At 37.7% G+C, this 22487-nt stretch overlaps 1 protein-coding gene across 33 annotated transcripts in view; it reads left to right on the top strand.

Moving 5' to 3' along the window:
* Phf20l1 (PHD finger protein 20 like 1) overlaps positions 1 to 22487 on the top strand; it is a 68997-nt gene that overhangs the window by 39312 nt on the left and 7198 nt on the right. For all 33 annotated transcript variants that reach the window (XM_087187649.1, XM_087187642.1, XM_013069598.3 and 30 more), the window contains 6 exons: positions 7 to 210; positions 6734 to 6790; positions 7978 to 8085; positions 16420 to 16584; positions 20286 to 20467; positions 21482 to 21581. In XM_087187649.1, coding sequence (XP_087043775.1) covers positions 7 to 210; positions 6734 to 6790; positions 7978 to 8085; positions 16420 to 16584; positions 20286 to 20467; positions 21482 to 21581 — 816 coding nt within the window. The remainder of the gene's footprint in view (positions 1 to 6; positions 211 to 6733; positions 6791 to 7977; positions 8086 to 16419; positions 16585 to 20285; positions 20468 to 21481; positions 21582 to 22487) is intronic.

Below are 22487 nucleotides of genomic sequence, written 5' to 3'. Positions count from 1 at the left end.
GTGTAGTTCCTGATGTTGCTCAGTTGCCGCTTGAGAAGCTGGGACCCTGTCTCCCTCTCGACCTAAGTCGTGGTTCGGAAATTACAACACCACTAGCCCCAGATAGCCCTTACCGTAATGAATGTCCCAAGGCAGACAAGGAAGATGCACAAATGCCTACACACCCTTCCAAAGCAGTTCCTGATGGGAGAGGCGCTCCAGCCATGGCAGGTAAGATGGCACTGTGTGAGTAGCTAGGCTTCCCGTTACCCGCTATAAACTTGGATGTCGGACTCCATTATTTCAGTTCACCTACAGTTTCTTTTCAGAAATCCTTTCAGGTAATATGTGTGGAGCATAAAGTTTCTGCCGTTGTTAAAGTTCTCTTGTGTGATCATTTTCCTTGGACATGCAGCTTTGTCAGTAATCTGTTTCCTTCTTGCTTTTTTACGTCCTTATTTCTATGAAATAGAAATCATTACAGCTAAACAAAATTTTAGGAATTCTTCCATTTGAAGCTGGAAAATACTTAATGGGATCAGTTAATAGGTTTGAGGAATATAGAATTCCATAATTAAAAAACAGTTTAAATTTAACTATACATCTGTATCTTAAATACAGTCCTCTATTTGGCAGACTTACCCAGATTGAATGTAATTTGTCGTACAGTTATTTGAGGAGTCCCATATATAAAGTCAACCATACTTAGTACATTTTTGGATGACTTTTGGTGTGTGTGTGTACTCTGAAAGCATATTTGGAGCTTTTTAAAATTAAATTTTTAAATGTAACAGAAGATTCATATTTCCATGTAGTTGCATTATTTAGAAGTTTTATAGAATTATAACTTCATCTAAAGAGTATATATAATTAAAAAAGAGTAAATAGTGATTTCAAATGCCTTTCTAGTAAGTTACTAATTTGGAATTGGATAGGTGAAAGAGATCTAAATTGAATCGTTCCTGAAATGTACACGAACGTAAAGTAGTTTATTGATTTGCAGCCAGATGTATTGGTAATAATTGTGTATAATAACACATTCCCTGAAGTCACTTCCACTCCTTGCATGAAGCATGAAGTAGAGCTTACTCTTTTCTAGTGATGGAATGTATGGAAGTAATATGATCGAGGTAGCTTAAAATGTACTTATTTTTAGTTTACTGCCTTAAACTTCATATTCCTTCTTTAAATGTAAAATATTATTACTATTATTTTCACAGTTATCTACAATTCCATTTTTTCTGTATTGTTTGAGTTATTTTATGCATTTTAACGTTCCCTTAAGCTTGTTTTTTTAAAAATGCCATCTGAAGATTTGTAGGTTTTGAAACATTTCTCATAGTTCTCAATTCGGATTCATTGTCTTCGAACACTTTATAAGCCTGATCTTTTCTTAGGATAATTATTTTTCTTTCACCTTTTCCCTCAAGATTACTGAGTTATTACTGACTTTTTAAGATATTTTTCCTGATGAAGGTCTTATGTAGTTCTTTAACAGTCTGGAATCTTACTGTACTGAATATATGAAAAATATATTAAAGTTATGTATATTCCTTTATAAAAATTATTTTTAGATGTGCATGTGAAAATATTCCTTTAAAATACATATATTCAAATTCTAGTAATAAAACTGAAATACAGATCAATGTTAGTGGCTATTGTTAACCAGTTTATACATCATAAAATATCAAAGATTGGGCAGGGAAGTCCTTTACCCAGGTAATATTACTCCTAACCTGAGTTTTACTTAGTCTTTTCCCCCGAATTTCTAGCGTATTTGTAGAGATGTGAGTGACTCCCTTGGGGATGTGGTCTTGTGGCTCATAATGGTCAGAGTACACCGAATTGGAGGGCAGTACACAGCAGTCTTCTTTTCTTAAAATGAGCCGTAATTATTTGAGAAGTAAAAGCAGTAAGGTAGTTTCTTGGGGAAGGGAAATGTAGAGAGAAGTTTAGATTTCTCATACAGTGAACCTGTGGCTCTGTCTGGAAGAGTGAGGATCCACTGGGTGTGAGGAGCTTAATGGTAGTACCTCGATTGGCAGCTTCCATTGCTTACAGTAAGCAAATGCATGGTTTTAAATGTTAATTACTCCAATTGGTTATGAGAGGGCTTTATACAGTATTTGAAGCGGGAGAGGTAGAATTTATTTATTTATTTATTTATTTATTTATTTATTTATTTATTTATTTCGGTCACCTCTTTCAATTTTTTACGTTTGGGGAAAAATAGAATCCAGGTAACATTCAAACTGGTTATTGTTTGATTAAAACCTTGACGTCCTGTTTTGCTTGCATTGAAATTCTAAGTGGTTGGCGCTCTTAATATTTGTGCCACCTGTCCCATCTACACTGTTTTGCAGTATGTTTGGACTTCTGTCTGCTTCCTAAGTTGTCTTACATGGAGAGTATTAAATGCCAGGTGGTTATGTTTTTGTTTCTTCTTTGTGTGTATGTATGTATGTATTATATACAATATATACATATATTAAGCATTATATTTTTAATATGTATATATATGTGTATTTAGTTCATATGTATCTTTATTATAAAAGTGGAAATTTGTTACTGTTAAAATTTAAAATTTCTACAGAAGGCATTATTCACCAGAACCTGTATCAGTGGCATTTTTTGAGTTATTTTTGTTGATTTGAAACTCTTAGGGAGCTTAAGTGATGAGAATATTAGTTGTTAATTGAGAAGTAGTTTAGCAGACTTAGGTTTTTACTTTTTTGTGTGCAGGATATATGAAGAGGGCTCAGTTTAGCAGTGATGCTGAAAGGTCAATGAAGTTATCCAAATGATCCAACTACTACTGTCTGTACCTGTGTGTAATGGGTGGCTTTCCCAGTAGATAACAGTGAGCTTGTTGCACTAATTGACCTACACTGTTCCGGTGGGATAGACGTTAACATGACTAACCATGGTTAATACTGTTGCTGCCCACATTAGCAGAAAAAATAATTGCTGCATTTGTAAAAAAATGATGCCTTTGTTTTCATTTTACTGTCAAAATGCTTTATCTGAGGGAGCCAACCCTTAATGTAGGGCTGCAGCTTCAGAGAAACTTAGTTTCTTTAGTATCTGGGAATGTAAAGTAGATCAAATCTTAAAAAGTAGCTGTTTGAAAAAGATCTCTCCTATCTTCCAGGGGCCTTAGACTTATAATTACTCATAATTACCAGTTGTTCCTTGACAAAATTCTATCTAAAGGTAGGTAACCCAATCTGTACAAGACTTAAAATCTAAAAGGGATATAAAGCTAATATCTGAAATACAAGTACGGATAAGAATAACTATTTTAATATAAAATGTAAGTCCCTTAAGAGGTATAGAATGCTGCTAGGTGCAAAGGAAGACAAGAGTACCCCGAGGGGCGCCAGGCAGAGAAAGAGTTGGCTTTGTAGGTGCTCCTAGCCGGCTGGCAGCCCAACCTCTTTGGAACAGTGAGGGACAGCCACCCACCTTCTTTCTTTTCACTTGTTTTCAACAAAATTTTAAAAATCACCCTGCTTGAAACTCAGCTTTTTATCTGTATGATGAGATTGTAGTACATGATAGCTGTGGTCACTTTGGTGCTAAAATTTTTGCCTATTAATTATATCATTAATCATTTAGTGAAGTCTAAGTTTATTCCAAAGAAAAGATCATGGAATGGTAGGATTGTTTGTAATTTATAACATCGAAGTATTCTTAGATGTGATAACATATTCTTAGTAAAGCCTGTTGAGATTAGATTACAAGAATATAATTTTAAGTCTGCTATTTGGTTAGTCTGGTGTTGAAAGAAATAGCTTTAGTAGCACATCTTCAGTTTTTCATTTTTGATCAATTTAGTACATAAATACCAGGGAATACTTACCTTTGTTTTATTGCAGAATATTTTGGTTAATTTGGATATGAATAATAAACACTATACCTTTATAATGTCAGGGTGCTCATTGACAGGCCAGTAAGTTTTAGGTGAATTTAATTTAGTTTTAGATGAAATTCATTAAGCTTTGTTTCACTGTAATTCAGTCATGTTTTGAATTAGTTTTTGAATGAAATGTAATTATAAGTAAACACGTATGTAAATTTATCATACTTAAAATAGTTGTACTGTTCTAGTGAATCCTCTTGTAGATAGTCCATGAATTCTTTGATTGGTTAATACAACAATTTTATCACCAAGGAAAACCAGAGGTAGGTCATAGGGTTGGTCTGAGTTAGTATAACAAAAAAGCATGACAGAAAGTCTGCCCACTCGGACTGGCTTTAAAAAGGCCTTCAGTCATACCCCAACATTTAATGTCAACAATACATTTATTGTATAAAACCCTTTTTGTTTCAAATTGTTCCTTGGTTTATTTTCTGGAATTGCTCCAAACAAGACTACAGTTGGAGACTAACATTCCTCTACCCCCACAGCACATGTTCATGGCTTCTCTAGAGCCTGGTGTTTCCATGGAGTCTCAGGGATTGCTTCCTTTTTAGCCAGAAGGATCTGAGATGCTTGACATACTGGCAGGGGGTTGAGAAATCACTGCACCTACTGATTTTGAAATTGTGTGTAAGCAAGTGTGATTCAGAGATATCTTTCTTATTTTAATAAGTGTAGCTCATTTTTTTGCATTTTTTTTGTATTAGGTTGTCACGTAATGGTTTATTTGAAAAAAATGTTCTTTTGATAAAATTTAGTTTAAAAAATCGCTTCTATAATCTAGTACTTAAGTTTTCAAATTTTAGAACAGTGAGAGCAATCTAGTGACTTTCTTGTAAAACCACATATGTTCTTTTGTAGAATTCCAGAATAGGTCTTTTTTCTTTTTTGTATGTACGTATTTTGAAAAGTTCTGCCTGTAATATGTATGTGAATATTGATTATAATATCCTTTTCTGCTTAAAATGTTGACAACCTATTGTCAGTTTCCCAGTTTTGCTTTTGTAATTTCACCACTTTTAAAATCTAAAGGTTTGGGAACCAGGGTAATATGTGACAACTGGCTCTGGCCCTGGAAGCCCTGAACACACTCTGGAGTTACTGCGTGTGTCCTGCTGTGCTGTCCCTGGATTCTTGAGTACTGCTCCGTAGGCCTACATTTGTCTCTCACATTCCTGAGGGGCAGGCAGCACACATTCCAGTCAGGGAAAGCAGCCAAGGAAGGCAGTTCCTTTAATCCCTATGTGTCCCAAACTCAGGGCATCCCAAGCTCCATGCTCTAGCTTTTCCCTGGAAGTCTGACCCCTGGAGGAGGCTGGAGGCAATAATGTTGTCAGGTGCTACTTCTGAACCCACCTCTGCTCGCACTGGGGTTCTATAAGCACACTCTCATCATCGTTTGAATTGTAAATGCTTTCCAGTTTTCAAGAAAATTGCATAATTTGTAGAGTTTCCATGGTACAGAATTAGTAGACAGAAGAATGTTGTGATGCATTTGTTCTTAGTCTCGATAATAAAGAACTATAATGATATTTTTCCTTGTTCTAATACCCTTTTTACTTTTCCTGTCATAGTAAATGAGATGATCAGTATTCTCATTAATTTTAAACTTATTTAGTAAAGCCTTATTGCCATTTGAATGTTATTATATTTGTATATTTAAATTACATTTATAAAGTATTTGAAGATGAATGAAATGCTAGCATTTTGATACTGTTGTAGAATGATTTAAAAAATCAAAAAAGTAGTGAATGGTGGTGATAGTAACTAAAATTTAATAAAATGCCTTGTGGTATGTTTTTCACATTGTAATATAAATACACTGTGGTATGTTTTTTAAATTAACCCTAGCCCCAAATACATTATGAACATCAAGAATGAGAATCATGGTTAAATATATCTGTGTCAGCTAGCTATTCTGTTGTTAATGAGGTACAGTATTTGTTTAAAATGTGTATTGGACTACTAGCTAATAAAACCTAAATGTAATTAAAATTAACTATTTTCATACATAAATATGCATTGGGATTTTACATGTATATGGAGACCAAAATGATGTGCACAATGTTCTGATTTGGCCCTCATTGTTACCTAACAACAATTCATGATGGAATTCAAAGGTGTAAAACTTTGTTTTAGGCACAAAAGGTCAGATACTAGTTTAAAAAATTGTATGCAGCTTGTTAAAAACCAGCTTGCTTTAATATGAACTGTAATATCTCATTTGGATGCTCTGAGATGCATTTGTGCCACAGAAGCGTGGTGGCCCTTGTGCACATTGCTTACCTGGGTTCTGGCATCTTCTGCACTAACATAGGCTGGCATTGTAGGGCACCTTTGTTCCTAGCTTAGGGTTAAGGTTAGTGTAGTTTTCGTCATTGTCGTCAGACTTGTAGTTGTGCAATTTCTGGAAATGGTGTAGTCTCAAATTGTTAACCCCACCAGAGAAGAAAAAGTGAAAAAAAGTACTTGTTTGCCATGCATGGGTCTTAATATTTTACATATTTCTGCTCATATAGTCTTGAGAGCAACATATGGTCGACACTCATATTCCTATTTGACAGATAAGGAAACTGAAGTACAGAGTCATTAAATGACATACTCCAGACGGGTTTTAAACTTGGGTAGTCTGAAGGAATAAAACTAGGCCCTAATATATCAGTTTTTTGAAATTGCACTTTTTGTTATGAGTTCAGGCAGTAAAATAATGTAGATCTTTAAAGAGGAGAAAGAGGATCATACATAGTTTTGTAAACTACTGTAATTGAAAACATTGTGCCATGTTTTGAATCTTTTCTAATGAAACATACTTCTTTTCCCCTTAACCCACAGGAACCTTGAAAACAGAAAAAAAAGTGAAATTGGAAGAAAAAACCTCAACTACCTTTGGTATGAACAGAAAGTAATCTTTAAGCAAAAGACTAGAAAGCCTGACATAGAGGGAGGACAGAGTCTGTCTTCTTTTGCCCTCTTGTGCTGTTTTATATGTGATCATGCGCTTCATTGCTTATCAGTGTTAGTCAGCTGCGGATACACTGCTTCTTCGGTGCACATCTTGTAGTTCTCTGTGTATTTTTTGTCACAGTTGTCTCTGGTTTTCTTAAAAAAATTTCTGAGTTTCTGAACATTCTAATTAAAATTATGACTATTTCAAAATAAGCTTTCACATAATATTGTTTATACTTAGAAGATGGATCATACATTAAAATCATTTTTTTCAGACTTTCTTCATTAGTATACCTTATGAAAAAATTACTGAATTTTTGCTACCTTTTCTGATTCTTGTGCTATAATAATTAGCAATCATGAAATAATGGATGATAGTCTTAAATATTCTTTAGCTTAGCTAATCAGAACTTGTGCCTCTCAAAATTGATTAACTATGGTTGACAAATTGTGGGCTAAACCATGCTGAGTTGGAACAATAGCTACTAGAATATATGTGATGATTTAATTTGAAAAATGTTCTAGGATACCCATTTATTTTCTTTAAAGTACATATGATTTGAGGAAAAAAATGCTTTAAAATTTTAGGAAAATAAGTTTGAAATACATTTTTTCTTTCACATTTCTTTTCTTCATTCTTACATACACAAGGAGTGTCAAAAGACCAAAGTATTTATGAATTGCCTTAATTGATTTTTTAAAAAAACTTTTTTCTAAAGGAAAAAAGTCCACTTAAAAAAAATCTTATATATTCTCATAGTAAGTTATGTACAGAAATGTTTAGTCTCCTCAGAGAGGTCTTTTTTTAAATTATGGGGTTTAACTATGTGCCACATTAGGAAATTGAGTATATTACTCATTTAAAGGTTTTAACTACTGTCTGTGTTAACTTCAAGGTGTCAGGAGTTGGGATTTCTCAACACTGCTAATGAAGATCCCCTCTTATAGTCCAATAAGCTAAACAGGACTTCCAGACTCATGACATGAGCAGTTTAATTGACTCCATCCACTCTGGGCAGGTGACTGTGATAGCTGATGAAAATATAAATGCTGCCTTTGAGGTTAACCACAAAGGAACAGCTCAGGATTGATCACTCAGGATTACTGAAGTGTTCACCTCTGTCATTTAGGTAGGAGAAAAGAGAAGGATAAGGAAAGGAAAGAGAAGAGAGATAAAGATCACTACAAACCAAAACAGAAGAAGAAGAAGAAAAAGAAAAAGAAATCCAAGCAGCATGGTAAGTATGCCAAGTTAATAGGTGATGTCCATTTATTCTGAAATTCTTTCACCTCTCCTTTTTTTCTTTCACCGAAATGCAGATTCCCATGTTGTTATAACAGACTGGTAGCTTTACTTTGTCTAGTAATTTCAAAACTATAAAATTCTCTTTTACTGTGGTGTGTAGGTTAATTGTAGCAACTGATGACTTTTCTCTCCATTACTGTGGTGAACTAGATGCTCTGAACAAACACCCTTCAACATAGCAAAGGAAGCAACCTCTAAATATAGAGTCCCTTAAATTAACTTTCCAGAATTGAGGGAGAAATAAAGAAAATTTTAGAAAAATTGGAGAAACCAGCAGAATTTGGAGGAGGGAAGATGATGAAGAGGGGAGGTTGGAGATGCCAGGATATGTGGGTGAATCTAAACATTGACCATGTAAAACAGTTTTCACGGAAAAAGAAACAAAATGATAGAAAACAAAAATATATGATAATGGATCATGTATTTGGAGATGTATACTGATTCTTCATTGTTTTTAAGCTGCTCGAGTTGTTTTGTGGGAATGAAGGAGTTTGTTGCTTATGGGCTCTGATAAGTGAAATTTGTGTGCTAAAATTTCTGACGTAAATACTGTAGAACAGAAACATAGGATATAATTTTCAAAGCAAAAAAGAACACGCACGAAAAGATTGTGGTAAAGAGTAAGTTGGAGTGGATCTCTAGACAGAAGTGTTGACCCTCTGAGCGAGCCTTGGCCAGGACAGCTCCGGCTCTCTCGGGCAGAGCAGACATGAGGGGCCCTGAGTGCACGTGGGCTGTCCCACTGTGCCCTGGGCTGAGGCGAAGTCTAGGGGATGGGAAGGGGTTCTGACTGCTGAAGAGTCACTTTGTGTTTTATTTTCTATTAAAATGTATTTAGTTTAAAAAAGGAATAAGTCTAAAAATAGACAATTAAGTAATAAATATGAGCAAAATTTAATGAAATAAAATTCCTAGGAAATAATTTTAAAATGTCAAATTTGGTTCTGGAAAAAATGAAAAATTAAACTTCTGGAAAGATAAGACAATATTAGGAATGGAGAGAGCATAATTGTAGATGCTGCAGAAAATAAAAAGGAGATGATGTTGGCAAATGTATACCAGTAGCTTGAAGGTTAATATGGACAATTACCAGAAATAAACTGAGCAAGAAGATAAAAACCTGAATGTTTCCAAATCTTAAAGGACATTTAATTAGTATTTTAAAATCTTCCAACAAAGAGTGAGCCCAGGCTCAGAAAGCTCTGTTGCTAAACTCCACCAAACATTAAAGAAACATATTACTCTAAATTTATGTAAATTATTTCTGAATTGAGAACAGGAGAAAACATTCCCATAGCGGGGTGAGTAGGGTCTCCCCAAAATACATGTCCAGGTCCTAACCCCTGATGCCCGTGGAAGTGATTCGCATAATGAGTAAGATCTTTGCCAATGTGGTTAAGTAAAAGATCTCAGAATGAGACATCTGTAATTGGGGTGGACCCCTGTGAGGTTTGGAGGCTCACAGGGGAGAAAGCCAAGTGAAGATGGCAGCAGAGATGGGAGCTGTGGAACCGAAGCCCTCAGGAGCTGCAAGAAGTCAGGAAGGGTTTGCCCCTAGAGCCTTCTGGTCAGCGCCTAATGCTGGCCTTGAGAACTTTGAGAAAAAAAAAATGATTTTCTTGTTTTAGTGTTGGGGATTGAACCCAGGGTTTTAACACTGAGGTATCTCCCTACCCCTTTTTATATTTTGAGATGAGATCTTGCTAAGTTGCCCAGGTGGGATTCAAACTTGAGATCTCCCTGCCTGAGACTCCGACAGGAGATTACAAGGCATACAACACTGTGTGTAGCAGTTTCTGTTGTGTTGAAGCCATTAAATTTGTGGTACTTCTTGTGGTACCCCTAGGAACTTAATACAACTCCACATTTATTTTAGATGACTTAGGTAACTTTCATATCAAAATTAGAGAATACAGTGGAAAAGGACAGCCACAGATTCTCAGGGCATAAATGCAAAAACCAGAAGTAAAAGTTATTAAATGTAGCAGTGTATGAAAAGGATATAACTACAATAGAATTTGAATGCCAAGTACCTAAATATCACAAAATCAGTTCATGAAATTTACTAAAGGAAGACAGAAAAAAAGAACAAACATTACTATCTCTATACATGCAGAAAATCCATTTTATACATCCATATCCACTTAGGTTTTCAAAGATAGTCAATTATAAAACATTTAGAAACATTAAAGAAGGGCTCCATAAAAGGGAGAGAATTCATGTGCTGTTCATAAAAATAGATCTATAGATTCAGTGCTGATTCTGAATCTTAATATGGAAGAATAAAAATCCAGAAATGACAACACTCACCCTTGAAGAAGAACAAGGAGAAGACTCACTATTCAGCTGTAGTTATCACAGCACAGTTACTTTGGAGGCACACATGATGATCAAGGGCACAACAAATAACTCAGAAGCAGTTCCGTGCATAGTGACACAGCTCTTATTGCAGATGAGTGGAGTAAGGGTGAAGTTTCTCACTGCGTGGTGTTAGAACAATTTACTATGTGAGTGAGGAAGAAAAGTGAATTAAACACCTTTCTTACACTATACACAAAAATTTAATTTCAGTTTTATCAAAGACTGTGAGGAAAAACTAAATCTTTGAAAGACAACATAAGAAAATATCTTTATGATCATTGGGGAGGGAAGGGTTTTCAACAAAAAGTGCTAAACGGGAAAATTGAAAGTACAGTTAGACTGATAGAACTTTTGGTTCACCAAAAAACATTATAAAAGGACTTCCAAAGCACAAAAAATTATTGAAACACTATACCTGACAAAAGGTTAGTATTTAGAATATTTCAAACTCTTAAAAATCAAAAAGAAAAATAGAAATAACACAGTATAAAAGGGGCAAAGGATTGTAGTAGGACTTCACAGAAGCAGATACAATAAGGTGAATTATAGTAAGATGCTCAGTCTTGTGAGAGGCTGGGTAAATGCAGTGTTTAAACCTAGTGAAGTGGGTTTCACACCTGCCATATTGGCAAAATTACAAAGTAGATGGTATCAGGTGTTGCTAAGGAAATGCAGACAACCCCACAACTCTTGTGCAAAGTAGCTGTCTTGTACCACATGACCTAAAAAATTCATGACATATGAGGAGCAAATCACAGGGTTCTCCTGGCAGTGCTGGAAGCAGCCTAGTTCTCCCAAAGGAGTCACCTGTTTCTTCATTTAGAGGTAAACAGACAAATTCCAGCTATGGGAATCTTAGGGATAGTGTCATGGTAGAAGTCTGTATGCTGAGGAGAACATAGTATGATCTGTTTAGGTAAAGATTGCAATACCAAGCAATATGTTTTTTAGGTATTCAATTGTATGTGGGAAAAGCATTTTTAAAAAGCAAGCGAATGATAAAGATTCAGGATAATGTTTCCTCTGAGGTAGGGAAGGTGAGTTGTTATCAAAAGCAACACGAAGGGGACTTAGGTGTGATAATTTTCTTCTAAACTTCATGGTCAGTACCCGAGTCTTCTGTCAAACTGATACTCTTTATATCATGCCCATTTTTACCATATTCATCAAACATTTGATAAAGCCAGTTTAAAGAAATATAAACCCAATGAGGCAGTGTCATAGTGGGCAGTCGTGATTGGAAAATTCTTTAGATTTCAACTCTCTCCATGGTCCCAAAACAACATTTAATTTTTCCACAGGCTAAGAAGTTCTTACACTCTGTAACTAAAGCTCCTAGAGTAAATTTGAAGATACGGGATCACAGAAGGGTTGACAGTCTTGCAGCCATGTTCCAGAAGGTCGACCATTTCCAGGCAGCCCTGTGCCTGCCTTACCTTACCCCTCACTTCTTCCTCCCAGCCTTCCCCGGCTCTATCCCCTTCGGGTGCAGTGCTGAAGGGTCCAAATGCTAAACGACTTACAGTTTAGAAACACAGGCGCCCCTTAAGCTCTTACTGCTGAGCACCTTGCTGTGAGTGATATGTCATAGCTTCAAACTGCAGATAAAATTGCCAGATGAACTCCAGCTGACCAGAGTCTCCAGGAGGAGATACACAATCTTATATGTTGAAACACCCAGAATGTGGTGGGAAAGATAACAGTGACGGACTGATTTAAGAAAACACTCAATAACAAAGTGCGGAGTTAGGGAGGGCTTGGGAGAGCACAGCAAGTGATAATTCAAAGGAAAGAATGACTAGAAATTAAAGAAAAAATTGCAAAGAAAACTTGTATTTTAGAATAGTCATCCAACATTAACTACAGTACTCTTTTACAAAAAGCCATTTTTAAAATAACTATTTACATATATCTTTTCTCTTTTTTAATGAAAAACAAATGAATCTTACATTTTTGCTTATATTTTAAAATCAGGCCTATAAATGAACATTCTAACTTTGTCCAGGGAGTCCTGGTAAATACTGAAGATGCATAGAAACATTGCTATCTGTAAACAGCAGGTGTTGAGTTTGGTAATTACCAGCGTTTTTGTAATTAATTATTACAGTTGAGGAAAATTTATTCTGGGCTGTTTATATTCATCTTGGAAGTGGTAGTTTTCCCCAGATGATTACATTAGAAGAAGAATCTTCAAGCAGTAAATGTGAAGTTTCAAATATTTTAAATTTCTGAGGGCATCATAATGTTAAAGAATTCACATTATTACTGTACAAGAGTCCTAGCATCATTTTAAAATTCTTTCTTTCACCACTCAGTGTTGTTTTGCATATCATACTGGTACTTCTTATGTGTCAAACACTAAGCATTTTTTAGGTATTAATTCATTTAATCCTCATAACTAACTCTTTATAGTGAGGGCTAATTGTTACATTTTACAGTTAACTGCAGTACAGAGAGATAGAGAGAGTTGTCTGACTTCCACAGCTGACACATAGTGAAAAGCAGAGTCAAACCCACAGTCTGACTTCAGAGTCTGAATGTTTAACTTTAACCACCGACACTGAGCTAGGTTGTTAATTTTACCTTCTGTACCTTCAAAATTGTTTAGCAGACTGTACTGTTTTCATCCCTTTGTCTTTATTGGTATGATAAGTTCTTATTTTTACCTGTTATTTTAAATGAAGTTATAAAGGTTGTAATTTAGTCAAGTCGTTCTTCACAATTGTTCCATACAATAGTGGGTTAACATGTTTTAATTACCAAAATGAGTTTACCCAATGTGAAAGAAGCATCGTGTTCAATCTGCATGTATGAGAAGTTGCTACATTGGAATTTTCTAGGAGCATGTTTACCCGTTTTTAGCTTTGTTACTTTGAGCAAGTCACTTCATGTCCTTCATGTGCCTGTTAATGTGGGGAAAGTGAAGAGATAACAAGAAGAATTTAGAGCTAGAAATGCAGATATTCCAAGGTTTTGCGTGGTGAAAACAAAGGTTCCCTAAAAGGAACTTACAAGCAAGAATCTAAGTACACAGTACAAATGATCAAAAGCATACGGGGCTGTCTACCAGGGAGGTGTGATTTGCATGGTAAGAGTGGTACAAAATAGATTGACTTAAAATTTAGGAAAGTTTGAATGATCAAGAAATGGGATTAATATACAGTAGGAAATTATTTCTGATCTAAGCCTTGAAACATAGCAGTAAACTTTCTTCATAATAGCTAGAGAAGATTCCAGTAGGGAATGCAGGTAGGGTGTAGAATTCCAAGAAATTTTACTTGTTCACTGATAATATAAATACCAAAATAATATAATACCAAATTGGAATTTCTTCCATGTTTACAATCAGACACCTTTTATTTTTGCTGAGAGGGTGACATGTACTCCATAAAAGGGTAGCTTTGGTGGGTTAGTGTCAGGTTTCCAATCCTGCTCATAACATTTGCAGTTGGGCAGCCCTTGGTAGGCTGTTTAAATTCTCTACCTCTCAGTTTTCTCGCTTCTAAAATCATAATGATAGTTTCTGCTGCATTTGTGTATCCCCAGAAATCAGTAATCACGTGACGTACGTGACATAGTACCCTGCACTTAATCAATGCCTTTTCCATGCCTGTTCCTAAACTGCATGGTGTTGACAAACTGCACGGTAGCTGTGAGGCCATGAGGGGCAGAATTGCATAGCGCTGTGCACATATTGCTCTGTGTTCTGATGTTATATGCATCCTCTGGCAGTGTTTCTGCTCCCGACCTGCTGGGCCTCAGGCCCAGGATTCTGGACTTCAACAAGCTCTCCAGTTTGGGCACATGTTAAATGTCAGAATCCATTGATACCACTTGTTGGTCAAAGTTAGATTCCTGGAGTCGGGTTGTCCAGGTTTGAATGTTTTCTTTGACATTAATAGCTCAGCATCCTTGGACAGTTTATTTAACCTATAGTGCCTTCATTCTTTCCTTTGTAAAATAGCACCAGCAATCCAACTTCCCTTATGGGATAGCTGTGAGGAAATAAGTCACCATGTACCAGGTACTTAAAATTGTCTTTGGCACAAACAGCCCTCAGTCGGTATTGGCTGTGCTCTGCTGTTTATGATGGCCACCGTGTAAGATTCCCATGCAGCTGTCACAAAGCTGTTTATTATCTTCAAGTTCCTGGGAGTCAGAAATCCCAAAGGGACTTCACCTGGACTAAAATCGGGGTATCTGCAGGACTGCATTCCCTTCTGGAGGTTCAAGGGGACAATCCACATCCCCCTCGAAGCTGCTACACTTTTTGGCTCTTGTCCCCTCTCATCTCCAGAGCTCACATAAGTCTTTCTTATGTCACTTCATTCTGACACCAATTCTTCTACCTCCCTCTTTCTTTTTTAAAGTCCCTTGGGGATAGAGGAGCCCACCCACATAATCCAGGGCACTCTCCCTACTTTCAGCTGGTTTGTTTAATTCCATCTACGACCTTAATTCCCCTCTGCCATGTAACTAAGTAATTACCGCTTCTGGGGATTAGGACATAGGCTGTATTCTGCCTACTACAACCAGCAGCTTCCAATGTATACTTTTTACAGACCAGTGTTATTACTACTCTTCTCTCATAAACTTGCTTTTCCCTCTTTTTTCCTGCCTTTCCCACTCTTCCACCTCTTCTATATTCTCTAACCTGCCCGCTGACATCCTTTGCCTCACTCGGTTGAGGTGATAGACACACAGCTGGAGACTTGTTCCTCTCTTGCCCACATGCACTTATTTATAAGCTCACACATGTTCATTTTGTCCTTTGCCTCTGTTTACATCTGTCTCTACCAAAAGCCTGGCCTTCCTTCCCCCTCCACCCATAGATCTTTAGTCCTACAGATGGTATATGTAGGGTCTCACATCTTAGAAAGCCTTGCTCTGCACCCTTGCTACCTCTCTGTTTTCCCTACCTCCCATTTACTATCCAGTCCATCTCTGACTCACTTTCAAAACCCAGTTACTCAAGCAGAAACCTGGAAGTCCATCTTCTTGATGCCATCTCTGTCCCCCTCCTCCAGCCTAAAGCATTGCTGCATCTTCTTGTACTTCACATCTCTTGCCTGGACTAGTGCTGCAGCCTCTGACCTGCCTCCCCTTTTCCACATGTGCCTTCTCCCTCTGCTGCCTCCTCCATTCCACCACTGGAGTGATCAGTTAGTTGAATTAGTCTGTGACACATCCTGTTCCCCCTTACAACCTTGAATGACCTCTTGTTACCTTAGGCTAAAACATGTAACCTGAAGTGGCCTCATATCAGTCTGGCCTCATATCTTCTCTCCTTCCCTCGCTGCACTACAGCCAGCCTCATGTGAGCCAGATGAGCCCCATGCTCTGAGCTGTGGAGGCTTCAGATGTGCTAAGCTCACCCTCTGATTTCCCCTCCCCTCATAAGCTGTGGGGGGATTTCCCCTTGTGTGTGTCTGTATAGCTTTTCCAAAACTGAGAACAACTTGGACAGTTCTTCTAGGACCACTTCATTCCCTTTAGAGGTTTTTCTGTTTGAAAGATTTATTGATCAAATTATCACTATAATAATGTGCAAAATACCAGGAGCATCTCTTACCAAATTATAATAGGCCAATATGATCTTAAATATCATACTACAGATGTGATGGTGATTATAATCCAGAAAAATGTAAAATCGTCCATTTTCAGTTTTGGACTACTTGGCAAGAGTCTACTGCTACCAGGGAGAACCTGGTGATCCTTGCTCTTACACTGTGTGGGGTGTTCGTGCCAAATCTTTTTTATCAAATGTATAATTATCTAAATGATCATGGATGAGAGAGAAAGTGGCACATGGTTACTCTGTCCCAAGACCGGGCTTCCTTGTGAGTTTTGTGGTGACCTTTCTTAATTACTTGACCAATACCTCTTCATGTATCTTATGTTGCAGACTATTCAGACTATGAAGACAATTCCCTAGAATTTTTGGAAAGGTGCTGTTCTCCACTGACTCGTTCTTCCGGGAGTTCTCTGGCCCCACGGAACATATTTACAGAGAAAACTACAACTTACCAGTATCCACGGGCGATTCTGTCTGTTGATCTTAGTGGAGAAAGTAGGTGTAACTGTGTAATTGTTAAAACAGACTAAAGTCCTACATGTGGAACTGAGAATACATGTGCTTTTTGGAATGCCTGTTTAAGCAGGAAACAGGATTTACGAAGTTGTTTCATAAACTAATGAGGAAATCTCAACATTAGAAATTTGAGCTGCATTTTATTGGCTTTTGTAATAATGATAGAAAAGATGATCAGTGTCCACTCTATATTGAACTTCCACAGGTGCTGTTTTACACATATTCTCATGTACTTTGCTACCAGTTTAAAAAAGAGTGTTGTCATACACATTTTGTCGGTAAGTAAGCAAAGTAACTTTATGGGTTTGTTAGTGTTAAAATTCAGACCAAAGTTTATCTTTACCCCAAAGACTGCTTTTGCTTTTTTAACCAAAAACTTATAGTCTTAAAAATATACTTTGAGTCCCTAGTCACAGATACACCTGTGACCAGATAGGAGACTGTGGTCAAGTCAGTGGTTTACACACACCCTGCAATTAGGCTCCCTCATATAGGCCTTCGGCCAAGCTGGGTGAGAAGAGCAATGGAGTTGGACTCTATGCCAATCTCCTCCATGTCCTGTCCTCGGGGGAAGGTGCGAAATGACTCTTAGCTGCTTTCTGTTACTGTAAGCAGGAGGAGGGACCCCTGCTCCGGGCGGTGCTGGCAGTGCCTAGAGAGTAGCCCTTCCCAGAGTGAGGAATCAGAAGCGGGTCCCTCATCTGTGGCACAGCCCAGAGACCCTGAGGGTGAGCTCTCTTCTCCTCCGAGTGCCTGCATGGTAGACACTGGGTTTTGTTTTCCTTGGCACCATTAACTACCTGTCCCGTTCTAGGCCCAGCTCCTCTCTAGCTCGCTGTGGAGAAGAAGAGCATTTTCTTCCCTTTAATATGAAACAAGCACACAGTACCTTTGAAATTTTAATGTTTAGAAGTTTGAGAGGGCGAAAGGATTAAGAAAAAGTTGATCCTGCTCCTCTTTGTGCCTTTTCCAACAAATACAGGTCTCTTTTTTTTCTTACTTGGGCCAGTGGATCTTCTCCCCAGGTGTACATTTTAGCCCCTGCTGTGGTGCTTTCAAAACATATTGAGTCTGATCCTAGCACAGGGCATATTAAGACCTTAGGAAGGATCCTGTCAAGCTACAGCTTCTGAGCTGGAAGTCATGGAGAACACCCATATCTTGTAAGCTTTCACCATCTGACAGTGGTCTCTTGCTAGACAGTTTTGGAGAAAAGGGTTTACATCTGGGGCAGCAGTGGTGCTGGAACAAGCACACTTGAGAAAGGTACAAAGAGTCAGAGAGGGGCGGCGTCAGTTCTTTCTCTGCCCTGCCCTTCTTATGGTCAAGCGCCAGGCTGGGAGAAAGGAAAAGGATGCTAAGAAGGGCAGAGGTCCTCAAATGTGAGGATGTATCACAGACACCTGCAGAGACCTCGAAAACAGTGTCTGAGCCTCTGCGTCAGAGTTTCTGATTTCAGTAAGTCCCTAGGTAGGGGTGGTGTTGCTAGTTTGGAGACAACACTTGAGAATATTGTCTTGGGAAACACCAGTGATGGTCTGATGGGCAGCAGCTCAAAGGAGACCATTCCCATGGCCACTCACAGCTGCTCACTTGGCCCCCACTCTGTAAGTGTAAGAGGAACTTTTATTTGCTTTTCTTAAGCAAATAAACCTGGTGATCCATTCACTCCACCTCCAGAATCCAGCCAAGCGTATGTTTAGTGCTTGGCAGTTATTCAGTTGGATTTTCTGCTTAATTTGTTAATTTTGCATGCTACCACTGCAAATTTGCAGGGTGACACCAAGAAAGTATATGTGCATTAAACACTATTTCCTTTCGGTGATGCAGTTTTAAGTTCATTATTGTGTCATGATTGCCATTTGGTACTGTATACATGTTGTAATAGTATTTGAAACTCTTAATCCACATTCTAGTCTGTCATTTTGAAACATGAACCTTATATTCAAGAAAGCCCAAAAGAAAACACTAGTTTTATATTTCACCCAGTAGGCTTATGGATACATGAAATTTTCCACTTTGGATTCTCCAAAGCAGTCATATTGTTAATATTAGAAAGATATTCAGTATCTAATGGGTTTATTTCTGGCTTCTTGAATATTTTCAGATATTTCTCTGCCATTATCTCATTTCTACTGACTTTCTCTAAGATGTCCTAAGATCCCAAGGAGAAGAAAACATTTACTTGTTTTACTATAAAATATTAACTTTAATAAATCAAAAATAAGACATTTAAAAATATTGAATCATGGAAAAGTAAGCAAGATTAGAAACTGATAAAAGAAACACTAAGTCATATCAAATACTTATTTTTTAATTTTTTGTAGTGCTAGGGATTGACTCTAGGGTCTTCTTGGTGTCTGCTAAGCACATGCGATACCATTGCTCCCCATATGAAATATTTGAAACATAAATACCATGAAGTTTTTAGTTTGAATCCAGCCAACTTTCATCTGGTCTATGTCTAAAAAGAAAATTTCTCTCCCTATGCCTCCATCCTTAGCTCCCACAAACATTCTAAACGACTGCTGCACATTTAATGCTTCGTTCTCAGTGCTAGGCCACAGCATTTGGTTATGCCCTGCATAACTGTGCTTGCTGCATTGATTCTGACGCTCTAGAAAGGGGAGGTGAGTGATAAGCAGGTGAAGGGATAAGTCACAGCGTGACTAGAGTCTGGAGAAGGAAGGTAGGGAGGCGTCGCCTTTGTTGTCCAAGGGCCCAGTTCAGCAGCCTCTCTCGGAAGCGTACAGCTCCTGCCGTGTGTCCTGTGATGACAGTTTTCCCAGAATTTCTCCTTCTTAAATGCAGTATTGCAGATACTTCTTCTACAGTGTCCAGTCACCATTGCTTCTCAGATGATGCAATAAGTAAAAGCTCCCTTCTGTTTATCTCATTTTTTCTTTCTCTCTCAATAGCCTAAACAAAATGATAGGGTTTGCATCAGCTCAGTTATAAATACAGACCAAAAACCTGTATCTAAATCAAGTTGTATGTTGTGGCCATCCATATAATCTAGTGTCTGGAATGTGCTTCTTAATTTTTGAAACTAGAAAATAAAAGAAGTTACCAGATAAGCCCACAGACTTTAGAGTCTGCAGTCAATACTCCAGTTGGTTTTACCACTGCCTAACCTCATTACCCAACAAATTAGAGTGCTTATTGTAGTATCTGGTGACGATCAAGTGCAATGGGAGCTAATGTACTGGTACTACTATGCTAGCATTAGGCTCTAGGCAGGCAAGCTCTCTCACCTATCTGAACTTGCTTTATTCCTGTGGTTTAAATAATAAAGCCTGTTCTTTTTTTTACAACCAAAGCAGGGATAATCTTTGTGAAAACATTGGATCAAAAGGTAATATTTGTGAAAATGTATGAAAACTATACAAATGTAAATTATTGTTATTGGCCATAACCATACCTTCTGTAAGCCTGAAGACTAGGAGATGCTTAGTATTATTTACCATGATGTGTATGTTAGGATGGAAGCAATCATAATTACCTAAGCTTCAAAAATAATCTGTTTCTTTGTTCAAAGGCAGATGTTCAAAGGCATATTTATATTCTCCCTGTGTAAATGCTTAATAGCTTAGAGCCACTTCTCATAGCTCCCTTTTTTCTGAGAAATGACACAAGAATGGGAAAAAATGTGCTGAGCATATTTTTCATGTATCTTCTAGACTTATCAGATATGGAATTCCTAGATGATTCTTCAACAGAGAGTTTGCTTTTGAGTGGGGATGAATACAATCAAGACTTTGATTCAACTAATTTTGAGGAATCTCAGGATGAAGAGGATGCTCTTAATGAAATTGTGCGATGCATTTGTGAGATGGATGAGGAGAACGGCTTCATGATTCAGGTAGTTAGTTAGCCTCTCTGCCCTGCTGCACCACATTGCTTCAGGTACTCAGCAGGTGCATCGGAGTGTGTTCTCTTTGCACTGGCCATCCGACTGAAGATGGAGTTTCTAATGTATTGTCAAGATTCATATACTAGTGGTGATGACTAGGAAATTTCTTCATCAGATGAAGTCAACAGTTGTCTTTATAGTTTTTTCCCCTTTGCTGGGGTGTTTAGTGTGAGGTCTTCAAGCTAAAACTCTGTAGGGCTATTAGGGTGGGTGAGCCTCCCACCGAGGGGCGGTCTGCAGTGGTTCTCCTCCTGCTCGTCAGGCAGGGTCCAAGATGCTTAATATTAGAAGTATGCAGCCACACTCTCTGTTACTAGAACGAAAAAGAAATTCTGTTAGAACTCTCTGCAGGAAGAATATCTAAGAAAAGGAACCATAGCCCATATTTTTTGATGACATAGAAGATTTAGAGATGTTAGTTATAGGAATAAAGTGTCGTTTCATTTTTTTCTCCACTTTTTCAACAGTATTCTCAAACCACATATCTATACTTTTACCACCTGAGTAGTACATTAAAAGGTCATTTCTCAAGGAATTGTTACAGTCTTTAAAAATAACAATTCTGGTGTGTAGCTACTTGGGAGACTGAGGCAGGAGACCAGTCTGAGCGAGCTAGCCAGGCCTTGTCTCAAAAAATAATCTTCACTTTAATAAAATATTTTTTAAAATTTTAAGGATATGATTAAAATCAATTGGAAGTAGATGAGGGAAATTCTGACATTTCATGATTAAGTAATTCATCAAAGCATCTATTGTAGGTGAAACCAAAGGAAGTTCTTAAATAAATGACTATTGCAAAGATAAAATGCATCTTAAATCATGACTTGCTTTTTGCTGTGTCGACTAAGAATTGGACTGAGCATGGCAAGAAAGCATGCCAGCTCATTAGAAGGCAGGGCATCAGTCCTCATGCGCGCTGCAGGCGCAGCCATCGGTACTGTAGTCACCTCTGTTCTCTGGCAGTGTGAAGAGTGCCTGTGCTGGCAGCACAGTGTGTGCATGGGGCTGCTGGAGGAGAGCATCCCGGAGCAGTACATCTGCTACATCTGCCGAGACCCTCCAGGTGAGTGCCTCCCTGTGCTGACTGCACTTCCTGTGTGCTCCCGAGGGCCTCCCTGTAGGTAGCACGTACACTGTAGGTAGCACTGTTGCTGGCTAGCTAGACTGAGCTTCCATATTAGAGTTTTAAATTTTTCTTACTGTTACAGTTTTGTTTTCATATTAGTTATGGAGATAAGCACATTAGCATGGAAAGGTAGAAATACAGCTTGTTCCTGGGGAAGAACCAGACTTTGTCTTTTCCTGTGCATTGATTTCCAGCTAGTCATAATTATGGTGATTTGAATGAAGCAGCATTCTATACTTGGATTGCTCCTGACATCTTTTGAAGATGAAGTTTTTGGTAGTGCTACATAACCAATTTAGTTGCCTTTGATCCCTTTATTTTACTGAGGAAGCAGCTAGGGCACAGAAAGCTGCATGCCTTGTTTGAAGGAGTACCACTAGATGTGGCCAACTCAGGTGAAACCTGAGCTGTTTGACTCCCAGGCCATTGTGTTTTCCTCCACGCTAAGAGGCTCTTCAATGAGCATATTTTTCATATTGACTATAATTTTAGCCTCAAAGGCAGAAAATGAGTAGATATATTCAAGTAAAAGGCAAATGAGTTGTTTCCATTCCTACAAAAGAAAAAAAGTCACAGTAAAAAGTAGGGGAATTATTCAGATCTATATGAATGTCGGCATTTGTTTATCCTTCACCAGCTTGTATTGTGGACATTTGTTCATTATTATTCATTCAGTAAGAAAATGTAGACATTTGTCATTCATTCAGTAGCATTTATTGGGTGCCATTTATTTGCCAAACATTATGGTAAGATGATTGATTCAAACCATGCTTTTGACTGCCTCACAGTATAGAAGATGACACAGACCTATGAGCATCTGATTATAATAGGATCTAATTTCTA

The sequence above is a fragment of the Heterocephalus glaber genome, unplaced genomic scaffold (genome assembly GCF_053883595.1).
Source record: "Heterocephalus glaber isolate CG9 unplaced genomic scaffold, H.glaber_assembly_v1.0 deba00000281, whole genome shotgun sequence".
NCBI lineage: Eukaryota > Metazoa > Chordata > Mammalia > Rodentia > Bathyergidae > Heterocephalus > Heterocephalus glaber.
The sequence above is the reverse complement of the archived record's forward strand: the minus strand, read 5'-3'. Positions and strand labels throughout refer to the sequence as shown.